Source organism: Arachis ipaensis, chromosome B3 (assembly GCF_059453495.1).
Source record: "Arachis ipaensis isolate K30076 ecotype BB chromosome B3, ASM5945349v1, whole genome shotgun sequence".
NCBI lineage: Eukaryota > Viridiplantae > Streptophyta > Magnoliopsida > Fabales > Fabaceae > Arachis > Arachis ipaensis.
Window position 1 is genome coordinate 1,522,407 of NC_142438.1, and position 13,124 is coordinate 1,535,530.

The 13,124-nt window shown below is 38.6% G+C and overlaps 2 protein-coding genes across 4 annotated transcripts; both read right to left on the reverse strand.

Annotated features, from left to right (window-relative positions):
* Window positions 1–1,450: 1,450 nt before the first annotated feature.
* Window positions 1,451–2,598, reverse strand: LOC148569647 (uncharacterized). Its single transcript, XM_088508588.1, has one exon. It carries the CDS (start codon window positions 2,488–2,490, stop codon window positions 1,504–1,506), a length of 987 nt encoding a protein of 328 aa, XP_088364714.1. The 5' UTR covers window positions 2,491–2,598; the 3' UTR covers window positions 1,451–1,503.
* Window positions 2,599–6,053: 3,455 nt separating this feature from the next.
* WNK3 (WNK family serine/threonine-protein kinase 3) lies at window positions 6,054–9,748 on the reverse strand. Of its 3 annotated transcripts, none has more exons than XM_021117686.2 (9): window positions 9,629–9,748; window positions 9,332–9,475; window positions 9,074–9,111; window positions 8,699–8,926; window positions 8,340–8,563; window positions 8,083–8,240; window positions 7,701–7,884; window positions 7,489–7,626; window positions 6,054–7,388 (listed from the first exon to the last, which is right to left on the reverse strand). In XM_021117686.2, exons 2-9 carry the CDS (start codon window positions 9,413–9,415, stop codon window positions 6,586–6,588), a joined length of 1,857 nt encoding a protein of 618 aa, XP_020973345.1. In that variant the 5' UTR covers window positions 9,416–9,475; window positions 9,629–9,748; the 3' UTR covers window positions 6,054–6,585. The 3 variants fall into 3 exon arrangements, with proteins under 3 accessions (XP_020973345.1, XP_088364713.1, XP_016187653.1); XM_088508587.1 differs by having other exon boundaries at window positions 7,489–7,632; XM_016332167.3 differs by lacking the exon at window positions 9,629–9,748 and having other exon boundaries at window positions 7,489–7,632; window positions 9,332–9,625.
* Between the last annotated feature and the right edge of the window lie 3,376 nt (window positions 9,749–13,124).

Genomic DNA, 13,124 nt, shown 5'->3' on the forward strand with positions numbered 1-13,124 from the left:
GAAGTCGGAGGTTCCTCTACAAAAATATCATCACAAGATATGGGATACCTTACTCCATCACTACAGATAATGGGACCCAGTTCACGGACTCCACCTTTAGAAGCCTGGTAGCCAGCATGAAAATAAAACACCAGTTCACCTCGGTGGAACACCCACAAGCCAATGGGCAAGCTGAAGCAGCCAACAAAGTCATACTGGCCGGACTGAAGAAAAGATTACAAGATGCGAAAGGAGCTTGGGCTGAAGAGCTCCAGCAAGTACTATGGGCGTACAGAACAACCCCCCAATCCGCCACTGGAGAAACACCCTTCCGACTAGTCTATGGCGTAGAAGCCATGATCCCAATAGAGGTCAATGAGCAAAGCCCGAGAGTGATTTTCCACGACGAGATCAGGAATATACAAGGGCACAAAGAAGAACTCGACTTGCTCCCTGAAGTCCGAGAAGAAGCTCAGATAAGAGAAGCAGCGTTGAAACAAAGGATGACTACAAGGTACAATAAAAAAGTCATTCGAAGGAGTTTCACCCCTGACGACTTAGTCCTAATCAGAAACGACATTGGAATCAACAAATCGGGGGAGGGAAAACTCGCTGCTAATTGGAAAGGACCATACAAAGTCAAGGAGGTCTTAGGAAAAGGCTATTATAAGGTGACCGACTTAGGCGGAGCCGAGTTACCAAGGTCATGGCATGCTTGTAATATGAAAAGGTACTACAGTTAAAAGCGAACTCTACTCCCTGATGTACTCTTTTCCCAACTTCATGATTTTTTCCCAGAATCAAAGGGTTTTTTCTGAAGAAGGGTTTTTAACGAGGCATCACAGTAGGGACTAAGGGAAATAAATTATCAACAGCCCTTAGTAGCAACAAGGTACCTCTTCGATTAATAAAGATCTTTTTTCATCTTAAGTATCTCTTTTAAATTCTTTTATTTTATTTCTACGAAACGCGCCGACTTAAGCTCGACAAAACGTGAAAATCCCATGAACCGACCTAGATGGTCGTCAGGATAAAACGACGAGGTACAAGTCGGCGTAAAGAGGCTATAGAAGTCGATCATGATAAACTCGGGAGCAGTCCGACTCACAAGTCAGAACGCGAAACCGAGTAAAATTAAAATGAATCGCAATAGTAGCCTAAGTCACGAAAAACTCAATAAAACAAAATTGAGTACTAGGAATAACAAAAAGAGATAAGAAAAAACTAAGAAAAAGGCTGCCTTGAGAATCAAGGAAATTCAGAAAGGCAGGCAAGTCCCAAAGAAAAGATTCTCTCCAGGAAAGATCAAAGAATCAAACGAACTACGAAAAACGTGCGCATAAGGTAACTCAAAACCCTTATCCAAAAAGGGTATTTATTCAACGCTAAATTAAACCCCTATTAAAAAAGGGGCAGCACTGATTTGTTTACGGCCTTAAAAGGCCAAAAAATTGTTCAAAACACCAGCAAATAAATATAAAGAGTTTAAGAGGGGCCCACAGGCCGGGCCCCAATAGCCAAAAATCACTTTTTCAGAAGACCACCACCAGCAGAGTCAGGGGGAACGCCAGGAGCAGGAGTTGAAGAGGAAGTCGGAGGAACGGTAGAAGAACTCGGAGCGTCCTTAGAATGAGGAGGGGATTCTATGATCCTCTGCCCCCGAGTCTTTAAATCAGACTCAGACTCCACTATGGGGACAGGAGGATCCACGATGGCACCATCGACAACAATCTTATCAGGATCCAGAGGAGAAAGGTCCAAGTCAGGAGCAATAACTCCGACCTGTTCCTTGAAAATCCTCCAGGCCTCATCAGCACCATCCGCAATAGAGTCCTCCAACTCGGTATAGGCCTTCCGAGCATTCAGCAAGTCGTTCTTTACAGACACAAGATCAGCAAACAAACTGTTGTAGCTGGCTTGCGCTGCCTTCCTCAAATCCATCTCCATGTTGCATTGGGCTTGCAATTCCTTCCCCTTCTCTCTGAGGCTGTCCCTCTCCTCTGTCAGTTTGGCGACTTTCCCCTCCAACTCCTTCTCATGCTCCTGATATATGCGAAGCCTACCCTCCAGTTCCTCGACCCTCGAGGTCGTCCCTAAAGAACTGATGGGAGTCTTCTCAAATATATCCAAAAGTTTGCCACAAACCCCCGCCGTCTTAAGACTCTCCTCAACCACAGTAGTGAGGTAGTGCCGAACAGAAACATCATCCATGCTCATACGAGCATGAGGATAGATGTTCTTTCGGACGAACGCAAGAGCGTCCGCCTCACCAGAAGCGCCAGACTCTAAGGTCTTGCGCTTCTTTGGCTCTGGTTCAGGAGTAGGTCGGACGGGAGGGGGCGGCAAAGAGGAAGCAGAGGAAGAAATTACAATAGGTTGAGAGGAAGTCCCGACGTTCCGAGGAGGAGGAGGGGGAGAGACAACCGTCCTAGCACCTCCAGACCTGGCTCGAGACTTTGCCTTGGCTTCCTGAACCCTCTGGTAAGACTCTTGAGCATTTTTCTTTGCCATCTCTGCAAAAACAAATAATAGCTAAAATCAGACAAAGTCGGTAAAGGAAATCGCAAGTCGGAAATAAGCAAGAAGTGCAAAAAGCTACCTAATTGTGGCTGGACAAAGGCCGGCGACCCCTGGAGAAATTTTTTAGTATCCAAGTATGGGGCCCTCCCCCACACTTCTCGGAGGAACCCCACAATGGCTACCTCGACCTCATTTAGGTCATCTAGACCATATTTCTCGCAGGGGGAGGCCTCCAGCCAATATAAAGGAAATCGGGGAGAGGAATGCTCATCCAGGAAAAAGGGGTGGTGACCCTCTACAGCTTGCACTTTGAAAAAATAGTTCTTGAAGTCGTGAAAGGACTCGTCAAAAAGGGTAAAAAGCCTCCGACCTTGAATGGCTCGAAAGGATACCCACTGTTGCTTATTATTTAGCCCACTGAAGGGTTTGGTCATATGGAAAAGGTAAAAGAAAATCCTTAAAGAAGTCGGAAACTCTAGGGCCTGGCTGATAAATTGATAAATTTTTAGAAAACCCCAAGAGTTGGGGTGAAGCTGGGTGGGAGCCACTCGGCAATGACGCAATACAGACATTTCAAACTCTGAAAAAGGGAGGAAAACGCCCAAACGAGTGACCATACTCTCATACATAAAAAAGAAATGAGGGGCCGTCTCGTCAGCCCTCCCGAAACAAACCCGGTCTTCTGGACCCGGGACTACCAACTCGTACTTGGGCTCATCTTCTTCAGAAGCACAAATTCTATAGTGAGTACGAAGGTGGGTGATAAATTCAGTGTCAACGGAGGGCTCCTCCCCTAGAACCGTAACGTCTACCCACTGGGAGAGAGCATCTACGGAAGCCATTTTCTTTTCTTAAAAAAGGGGGTGACAAGAAACCTACAAAAGAAAAGAAAAATCAACACACGGTCTCTAAGGGAAGGGGCACGGAACTAAAGCCTACAAACCAAATCTACCTACAAGATAAAGGCACGCAAATAAGAAAGCATGTCACAGAAGGGAAAAAACTAACCTTTGAAGTCTGAAATCAAGACAGGAGGAAGTAAGAACCTTCGAAACGCAACAATACAGCACGAACAAATGCAAGGGAAATTTGAAAGATTGCAGAAACGAAACAACGAAAGAGAGGGAAAGTATTTATAAAGACGTTAGGGGCATAATGGTAAAATGGGGGCAGTCATTAATGAAGATGCACCGTTACCAAGGCCATTAAATCCCTACGCACACCCCTAACGGACACGACGCTTGATTAGACGTAACTGTCAGAACCGAAAGGTCAAGAAAGATCACGTCGGTTCCTAAACCATCACGTCGGTCCTCCTACAAATCGGCCAAAACCCCGAGTTGAATACTTGAACCCAACTCTTAAAAAGAAATTGGGCTCGAGTAGGGGCACTGTTCATACCCTGGCCCAATAAATAGGGCCCAAGATCTAAGCAAAGAAGCCCAACCCAAAGGGTTGGCCCTCCTCCAGTACCAGCCTCCGTCCCAGAAGTCGGTACTAAACACGACCTACTCCAAAGAAGTCGGATACGAGGGTTAGCTGGCAGATAACACTCATTCGAATGAGTAACTGCCCCTGGTAACTCTCTAACCACTTCATAGAGCCATATCTTAACCTCCCTAAGATATGGGAACGGTTATCCGCCTAAAAAGGTGGCACTACTTCAGCGGTGGTTATTGGTTCACCACTATAAATACCCTGACTTCCCTCAGGTATCACTAAGTCCAATACATTCTAAACTTGCTCACACCCTTGCTAACTTAGGCATCGGAGTGTCTTTGCAGGTACCACCCCCCATTCTTTTACACGTACAAGTCGGACGGAGGAACACCGAGTTTCAGGCAAACGCGATAGTCTCCTCCCTCACTCGTTTGGGCCACCCAACGTCATCCGGCCCACCAATCTCTGGTTACCCACCGTAACAAATACCATATCATGAAATCACTCATCCAAAAAACGTAACCTGACAGGACAATGTAACACTAATGGTCATATCTCTAATATTTCCTAAATCTCCATTGTACACATTGTACGCTTAGGCCATTAGCTCCCTATACTTATTCATCTAACAAGGCATAAGAGTACCATATCACCACACCACAGTATTTGTTGATTCAGCATCGAAAAAGAATTTAAGGACTTTTATGGTGTCTGAAGCTTAATTTAGAAGACCATAAAATAATTTATAAAACTTGAGAGATTTTTTTTAATGTAAAAAATTAATGGATTTAATTTTTAGTTGAGATTATTTGAGGTGAATCCTTAAGTCAGTGCTTGAGTTGTTCGTAGTCCTTGATTGTGATACGTATTTGATTCATGCCCCCTCGTTAAGGACACTTTGCTGGAACACTGAACCACCACAAGAAATTACACACAATTCCTTTATATCAGTACTGCCATCTATAAGTCTTTATCAGTATCTATAATACGAAAAATAAAATGTTCTCTTGATGTTAACGTTACTTGTTACCCAATCCTGTAGCTACGCTAAACCTCTTTAAGGAGTTAAACCCCATTTTGATTTCTGAGATTGGCAGGTTGTACTAATTTGGTCCCTAACTTTTCAATTGGTACAATTTGATTCTCGAGATTAAAAAAAGTGCACCAATATAGTCCATCATGTATCTTCCGTCGCTGGAATTCAACACTGTTAGTGGCGTAACTCAAGTCTTGTCACGCTAGACATATTAAAACGATGTAGTATGCATTTTGGCGCTAAAGAAGGCACTAAATGACGTCGTTTGAGGGTTTGAACAATACCAAAACGTTATATCCCTCCCTTTTGATATTGTTCAAACCCTAAAATGACATCATTTAGTGCTCTTTTAGCGTCAAAACGTGTACAACGTCGTTTTAATGTCTAACATGGTAAGATTTGAGTTATCTCACTAACAGCGTTGAAGAGGGACTACATTGGTGCACTTTTTTGAATCTGGAGGACCAAAATGTAGCAATTGAAAAGTTAGGGACCAAATCAGTGCAACTCGCCAATTTCAGAGACCAAAATAAGGCTTACTCCCTTTAAGTTTCAAAGAAGGGGAAAATATCCAAATAGTTGTGTACCAAAATTTAAGAGAAATTTTGTTTTATAGGAATTAAATAATACTATCAGATCTATCACTTAAATTTAATTTTCTTAATCTCCATCCAAGTCCAATAGAACTTCTACAACTATAGGATCAAACTAATCTATATAAATTTCCATCCCATTTTTATCTTAAAGACTTCAGCCTACATGTACTCAAAAGTGAAATTTTCCTTTTACTTATTTATCAATCATGCTATGTATACATAAAAAATAACCACTAATCAGCTATTGTATATAAAAATACGTATTTAGTATCCAATAAAATTTCATTATACTACTATAAACAAATTTAATTACTTTATTATAACAGATTTAATTATTCTAATGACTGATTATTTAATTTAAAAAAATTTGTAAATCAATACGTATAATATACACAAATAGATAGTAATTTATTTATTTCTAGTTGTATGTTTCAAACTCACAGTACAATGTATAGCTAAATTGGGTAACTAGGAATAATATATAATAAAAAATAACTCGCTCCAATTTATTAATGCAGGTATGGTATCAAAATCACCAATCAATCAAACCTCGATGTAACTTGAAACGAGAGCAAGTAATATGTACAAGTATACACTTTCTATAGTTTAATGACATGAATCAGAGACTATATACAGATGCCCTTGGAAGAAAAGATACTATCCAATGTTATAACCTAGGAGGGTAAATTCTCACCTCAACCACATGTTTCTTGGGTAAATGCAGCAATAACATTTGTGTTCTTCATGCTGAAGATATTACGCCTTCCCTGGAATGAATGAATCTCTTCTAGAACATTGACTCTCATTGTTGAGTGTGCTGTGCTGCAATTTCCTTTGAGATCATATGGAACACTTGTGCCGTCAGAAAATTAAGCTTTTTATACGCATGAACCATGAACTTCAAAAGTGTAAGCACTATGCAATCCAGTTCCAAGTAACATGAAGTGCCCTGCAGTACCATATAAACCTCACAAAAGGGCATTTAGAAGAAGAAAGGATCTCTCAAGCCTCACCCTATAAATTTTCATAGTCAAGCATCTGCAGGTTGCATATATTTAGGACCTTCTTACAAATTTCTGGTGAAAGTTCCTTCAAAAGATTAGAGACAGCTAATTTTTGCTTCCTCTTTAGTTCTTCCAGCTCCTCTTTTTGATTTGTCAACAAACTCTCAAGTTGCAGGGCTATTTTACTGGCATCTATTTCAGAAACTTCCAAACTTTCCGGTATTTTTTCCAGAGATGACGCATCACTGGTTTCTTCCAAATATCCAGAGGTAATAGTTCTCTCGGTGGAGGGGGAATCACCAGTACTATCACATTCCTTCTCTGCACAGTAAGCACCGACACAGGTAACCTGGTCAGGCTCAAGTTCATCTGAAATAGCACCATTTGCAGTCAAGCTTCCTTTCTCAGCATTTGCATCACCTATATGGGACAAGTTTGAAGAACCATGCCTAGATAAAGGGTTTCCACAAACTCCCTTAGGTGAGTCTGACCAGTACTTACGACCTGAACGTAGTATTTCTAATGCAAGATTGCTAGAAGGAGTGGTTGAATCATTTTCTGTAGGAGAAGACACACTCCTAGTTTCAGCAGAGGTACAGCCATCTGAAACTGCTGAATCTTCAGGAACATTAGTAGCAGGAGTTTCACTGGGGTTCCAACCAGGAATGAGAGATCGAATTTCAGAGTCAATTGTCTCAGCAATAGTTGTGACATCTTGATCAGTAAGTTCCAACTCCTCGACCATTTCACTAGCAACAGAGATTGCAGTGTCCGCTCCAATATCGAAAGGGAAGTGGATATTCCGAACATGACCTACAGATAAATGCAGAAAGTACATTCCAGGCAAAGGGAAAAATAAAATAAAACCTGTTTTCTTTTAATAAAACTAAATACACTAAGATAGAAGGAGAACCTGAGGAGTCTGCTATTCGCAGTTTTAAAAATATTGTATCAATATCCTTCCTCTGACCTTCCACTGTGAATTCCCTATTTGAATCACTAGAAACATCCTGAACACTTTTTCCAATTGCTTGATTATTAGAACTATTTCCTGCATCTAATACACCAGATGGTGAACATAAGGAAGATCAAACATTTGGAATTTTAGATGTGTAGTAGATTTACCTGAATGATGGGTTCCAGACCTTGAAGAACGACCTACACTTTCACTATCAGAGTCAGACTGAAGGAAGGGATCCATCAAGAGAGCCTTTGCAGGCAACCGTTCTGAAACATTAGCGATACACTTTTCAATGAATGCCTTAACTTCTTGATCTGCCACTTTTGCCAATGATGCTGGCTTTATTCCCTACCAGGAAGGAACAACAGTAGCAAGTAAACACCACAAATGCCATTCTATCAATGACTTCTAAGTTCTAAACAATTATTTGATTCTTAGACAGCATATAACAGTAAGACCATATGCAGCATCCATCACCATTGTAATAGGAGTAAATAAAACCAACAATAGTGTGCATTGTATCATATATTTGAGCATGTCACTCACCGATGTCACTTTCTTGTATATTTGAGCAGCATTGGAACATTCAATGTATGGATACTCAAAGGTTACCAACTCTAGCAAGCACATTCCAAAAGCGTAGATATCAACAAGCTCGTTGTACTCTTCTTCATAAAGTTCTGGGGCCATGAACTCTGGGGTACCTAGGGTCATAATATAAATTACATATGCCTTCAGTAACAATATGAATATCTCCACAGTAGTTTACACAAAGATGATGATAGTTTCACAGGAAATATCACCTATGACACTGTGAGCTGCTTGGGCCTGTTGAAGAATAGCTGCCAACCCTAAATCTCCAATTTTTACCTCCCCTTGATTCCCGTTGACAAAAATGTTGTCACACTTAAGGTCTCGATGTATAACTGGAGGATTATGACTGTGAAGATATAAAAGACCCTCCAAAATCTGCCTAGACCATTTCTTCAAAGCTCTCAAATCAACATGCTTATGTTTCTTCCGATATCTAATTTTAAAAAGTTCAGCATCAACATGAAATTTCAACAAAAACATAAAACAGGAACAGAGAAAGGGTCTGCGCACGGCCTTAAAATCATAAATAAAACTGATATAAGATCCAAACAAGCATTGATTGACTCACTGGCGTAATGTCCCCGAGGTGAAAATCTCGGTAATGAAGTTGATGTTCTCATTCTTGGTGTCAACCCACGAATTGTAGAACTTAATTATATTCTTGTGCTTCAACGTCTTGAGCAGATGAACCTCGGAATAAAGTCTCTCCAAATCTTCCGAGTTACGCAGCAGATCCGCCACCTTAATCTGATTCCAAGCTACTTCAATTCCTTCCAACTCATCAAATGCTCGATATCTATATTCCCACATACCCAGTTAAGGACACAAACCAACCAAATTCCCCCTAAAATTGAATCCCATATAACTCATGCACGTTTCAATACCAATTGAGATCAGATAATAGTAGTAATAATAATAATCATAAGTTAGAAAAAAAGGATACACTTTCTTGAAAGCTCCCTTCCCTAAAACTTCCTTGTACTGAAGGATCCAGCAATCCCAATATTAGAAACCAAACCCAAAAAAAAAAAAAATCATATTAGGTCCATAGTTCGAATCCAATAATTTCAATATTCAAGCTTGGAGAGCAAACTGAATCAATAAACAGAATGAGCTGAAAATTGAAATGAAGCATCGTAACAGAATGCAATCAGGATCTGGCTATCTATAGTATCCAATTGAATTGAATTGGGGGACTAACCCGACCATAGCGACCGGTTGGGTCAACCTCAACGAACTCGGAATCGGCGTCGTCGAGGTCTTGATCGGAGGAATCTTGCGGCATTGCCGGTGATGAACCCTACCTGCAGCTACCTCCTTTTACCTACAACAGCAACAACAACGACTACAAAAGGAACCAAATAACTGAATTGATTAGCGAGTAATTAATAATATAATTTCGATTAAGAATAGAATTAAGAGTAAGATCATAAGAACGTGAAAGCGAAAGAAGAATAAGAGAGAGAGAGAGAGAAGAGAACAAGAGAAGGAATCTAACCTAATTGGTGCTGGAATTTTCGGGAGAACAACGAACCGGGTTCGGTTCGGGTTCTAAGTCATACTATGTAACAAACACAAAACCCGAAAGCGTTCCTGGATAGGTTTGTTTGGAGAACCCGAACCCGAATCTAAACCCGAAATAACGCTCTCTTTTGTTGTCGTTTACTAATTACTACTGCAGTTTTCGTCGGTGGCTGCAGGCACTATGTGAAGTTATTTTTGAAAACATTAATTGAATCATCAATTAATCAATATAAAAAAATTAGTGAGCCATTTGAATGAATTAATCATTGATTTCCAAATATTTTATGCCATTCTATTCTCTTTGCATGTATGTTATTCTTAAAACCAAAATACAAGAAATGTTATTTACACAATTTTCCAAATAGACCATTTAATTACATATTCAATATATATTAAAAGAATACATTTTCCTAATAAATATCTAAAGAGACTGGTTAAAAATACTACAAATCATATGTTTTCTTAACAAATCCTTTTAAAAACTTATTAATTAATTCCTAAAAAAAAAGAGCTTGGGGAGGGGCAATTGTAATGTTAAAGAGCTTAGTACACAGACATATATGAAGTAGACTTAATTAAGATCAAACGATAAAAATGATGAAACATTATATTATTTATATTTTTTTTTTTGAATTAAAGGGAGCTCAACACAACAGGGTGGAGCAGTGAAAAGACGATACAAAGACCAATAATAAACTAGAAACCAACCAACCCCTGATCAATATCGACAAGGCCATCAACAACCAAAGGACTCCCCACCAATCCATTCCTCAGCAAACTCAAACGACTTGTTTATGATCGCCGGCACATCTGAGGCTTGATTTCGGAACAGCCTGCTATTCCTCTCTAACTAGATTGTTCAGACAACAGCAAAAAACCCAATAAACCACCGTTTTTTGTTCACCTTCCTTACTACTGAGGTCGTCCAACTTTCAAAGTGGTCCTTTAGAGTACATATTATCTATATTTATACAAACAAATTTGGTATACACTTCTTTTTTAACAGTTTATACCCACTTTGCTATTAAACTCGTCTCATTCTTATTATATTATTGTGTTGATGATGTTGTTGTGGTTTTTAAGGTAAAATATGTATACTTTTTTGTCTCTGATAATTATGAAAAATTTTAAAAATATTTTTAATATTTAATTTATATTAATTTTATTTCTAATATTACAAATAATTGGTGAATATGAAAATTTGTTTTGAAGGTGACATTGAATATGCAAGTTCCTAACCTAAAATTACACCATGGATGGTCTTGCCTCCTCTCACCAGCTAAGGTTAGAATGAGCATGTCACATGCAAATTGGAAGGGAGGAAGACGGAGAAGTGGTTAATGGCGGCGACGGTGGAGGGAGGCAGAGTAGAGGTTGCAAGATTGACTAGAAAGCGGCGACAAAGAGCGAAGTAGATGACGATTGACTTTGCCTAAGATTACGGGAGTGGATCCTTTCCAGTGAAAAAAAACTGGATACTGTTCAGTGTTTAATCTAACCATTTATTGTTTTCTCTCTTCTATTTAATTTTGGTCCCACTTAGAGAATTAAAGGTGAAATATTACACTTTATTCTCTCAAGTATTTTTTTCACTGCAGAGGATCCATTTTCTAAGACTACTATGATTACAATTAACATACGATTAAATACCATTCTAATATTATAATAACTAATTAAGGTGAATATTTTTTAATTATAGTTAATATGATACTCGAAATTTCATAATATATTAGCCATGATTTTATCAAATATTTTTTACTTTGGATTATCAAACACTAAGTTACCTACAATTTTATCAATTATTTTCTATTTTGAAAGATTTTTTTTAGAATATTTTTTATTAATTTTTTCAATCTTTTAGATATTATAATTAAATAAATTAATGCATTCATGTTTAATATTAATTCACTAGAGTAGAGTACCAAAAATGACTATAAAAATTATACTGTTGATAAATTTGATCATAAAAAAAAAAAAGCTAACTTATATCTATGAAAGATAAAATTTTATAAATAAAATTACCGAAATTTTGAAAATCTATCAAAAATCTCTAAATCGGCCTTCTACTCTAATTTAATTATTCTCCAACTCTAATTAATTTTATCTCATCTCCATTCTCCAATCCTCTTCACCACCCTCAATCTCCCAATTCCTCTTCTATTTTCTTTTCCATCAATCGCAGGTGTTATTGTAAGTCTTGAATCGGTACTGCAGCATAAGAAAATATAGCAACCCTTTGATTAGTTATTTACCAAAGAAAATCGAATTGGTGCTGATGCTGGTTGGACCAAAATAAAAAATACAAAACACTTATCATGAAACTTTATGAGGAATTAATTGAAGGGCAAAGAAAGCAAACACGATTAAATAGTAAATTAGTTGCATTCGAGACAGATGAAACCAAGACAGAGAAGAAATAGTGCAATCTATTATTATCTATTAAGGGAAGGGATGTTTAAAAAAGAAGACATGCATCAAGTGCGTTGTTCTAATCTCCCAATAAAAAATGCTGCGTAGATTTACAAGTATACTAAATTCTTTTCACCAACTTAGTTTATCTTCGGCTTAAGTTGTAGAACACACTCAAGACTGAACCTATATACATACTTGATGAGTGGATATTTTATACGTTTTTTTGGCATTATTTTCATATAATTTTTAGTATGTTTTGTTTAATTTTTATTAAGTTTTTATAGGTTTTAGTATTAAATTCACATTTTTGGATTTTACTATGATTTTTGTGTTTTTGTACAATTTCAGGTATTTTCTGGCTGAAATTAAAGAGTTGGAGCAGAAGTCTGATTCAGAAACAGAGAAAGCACTGCAGATGCTATCCGGATCTGACCTCCTTGCACTCGGAAGAGCTTTTTTGGAGTTATAGAAGTCCAAATAGAGTGTTCTCAACACCTATGGAAAGCTGACTTCCAGAACTTTCCAGCAATGTATAATAGTCCTTACTTTGCTTCGGATTAGAAGGTCTAAAATTGGCGTCCAATGCCAGCTACCTGCCCCCTTCCAAGCGTCTAGCGCCCACAAAGCAGAGCCCAGCGTCCAAACGCCCAGAGAGGAACCCCTAGCCAGCGTTCAACGCCCTAGGAACCTCGTAGAACATGGATCTCATCAAAGCTCACCCCAAACACTCACCAAGTGGGCTCTAGAAGTGAATTTTAGCACTAGATAGACTGTTTTGTATTTTAAGTGTATTTTACATCTCTCTTAGGAGAGGACGCATATCATTTACCATTATTTTGAGTTTTACATTGTATTTGCTTTCAGTACGAGTTTCTAAACCTCCTAGGTTGAGGGGAGGAGCCCTGCTGAGTCCTATGAATTAATAAAAGTATCACTGTTTCTTCTTCGATCCGTGTTTGATTAATTTTAAGATGTATATTCGTACTTCAACGTGGTGAATAGGATGATTAGTGACAATCAGCTCTGTTCATCACATTAAGATGAATATGCCTGACAAA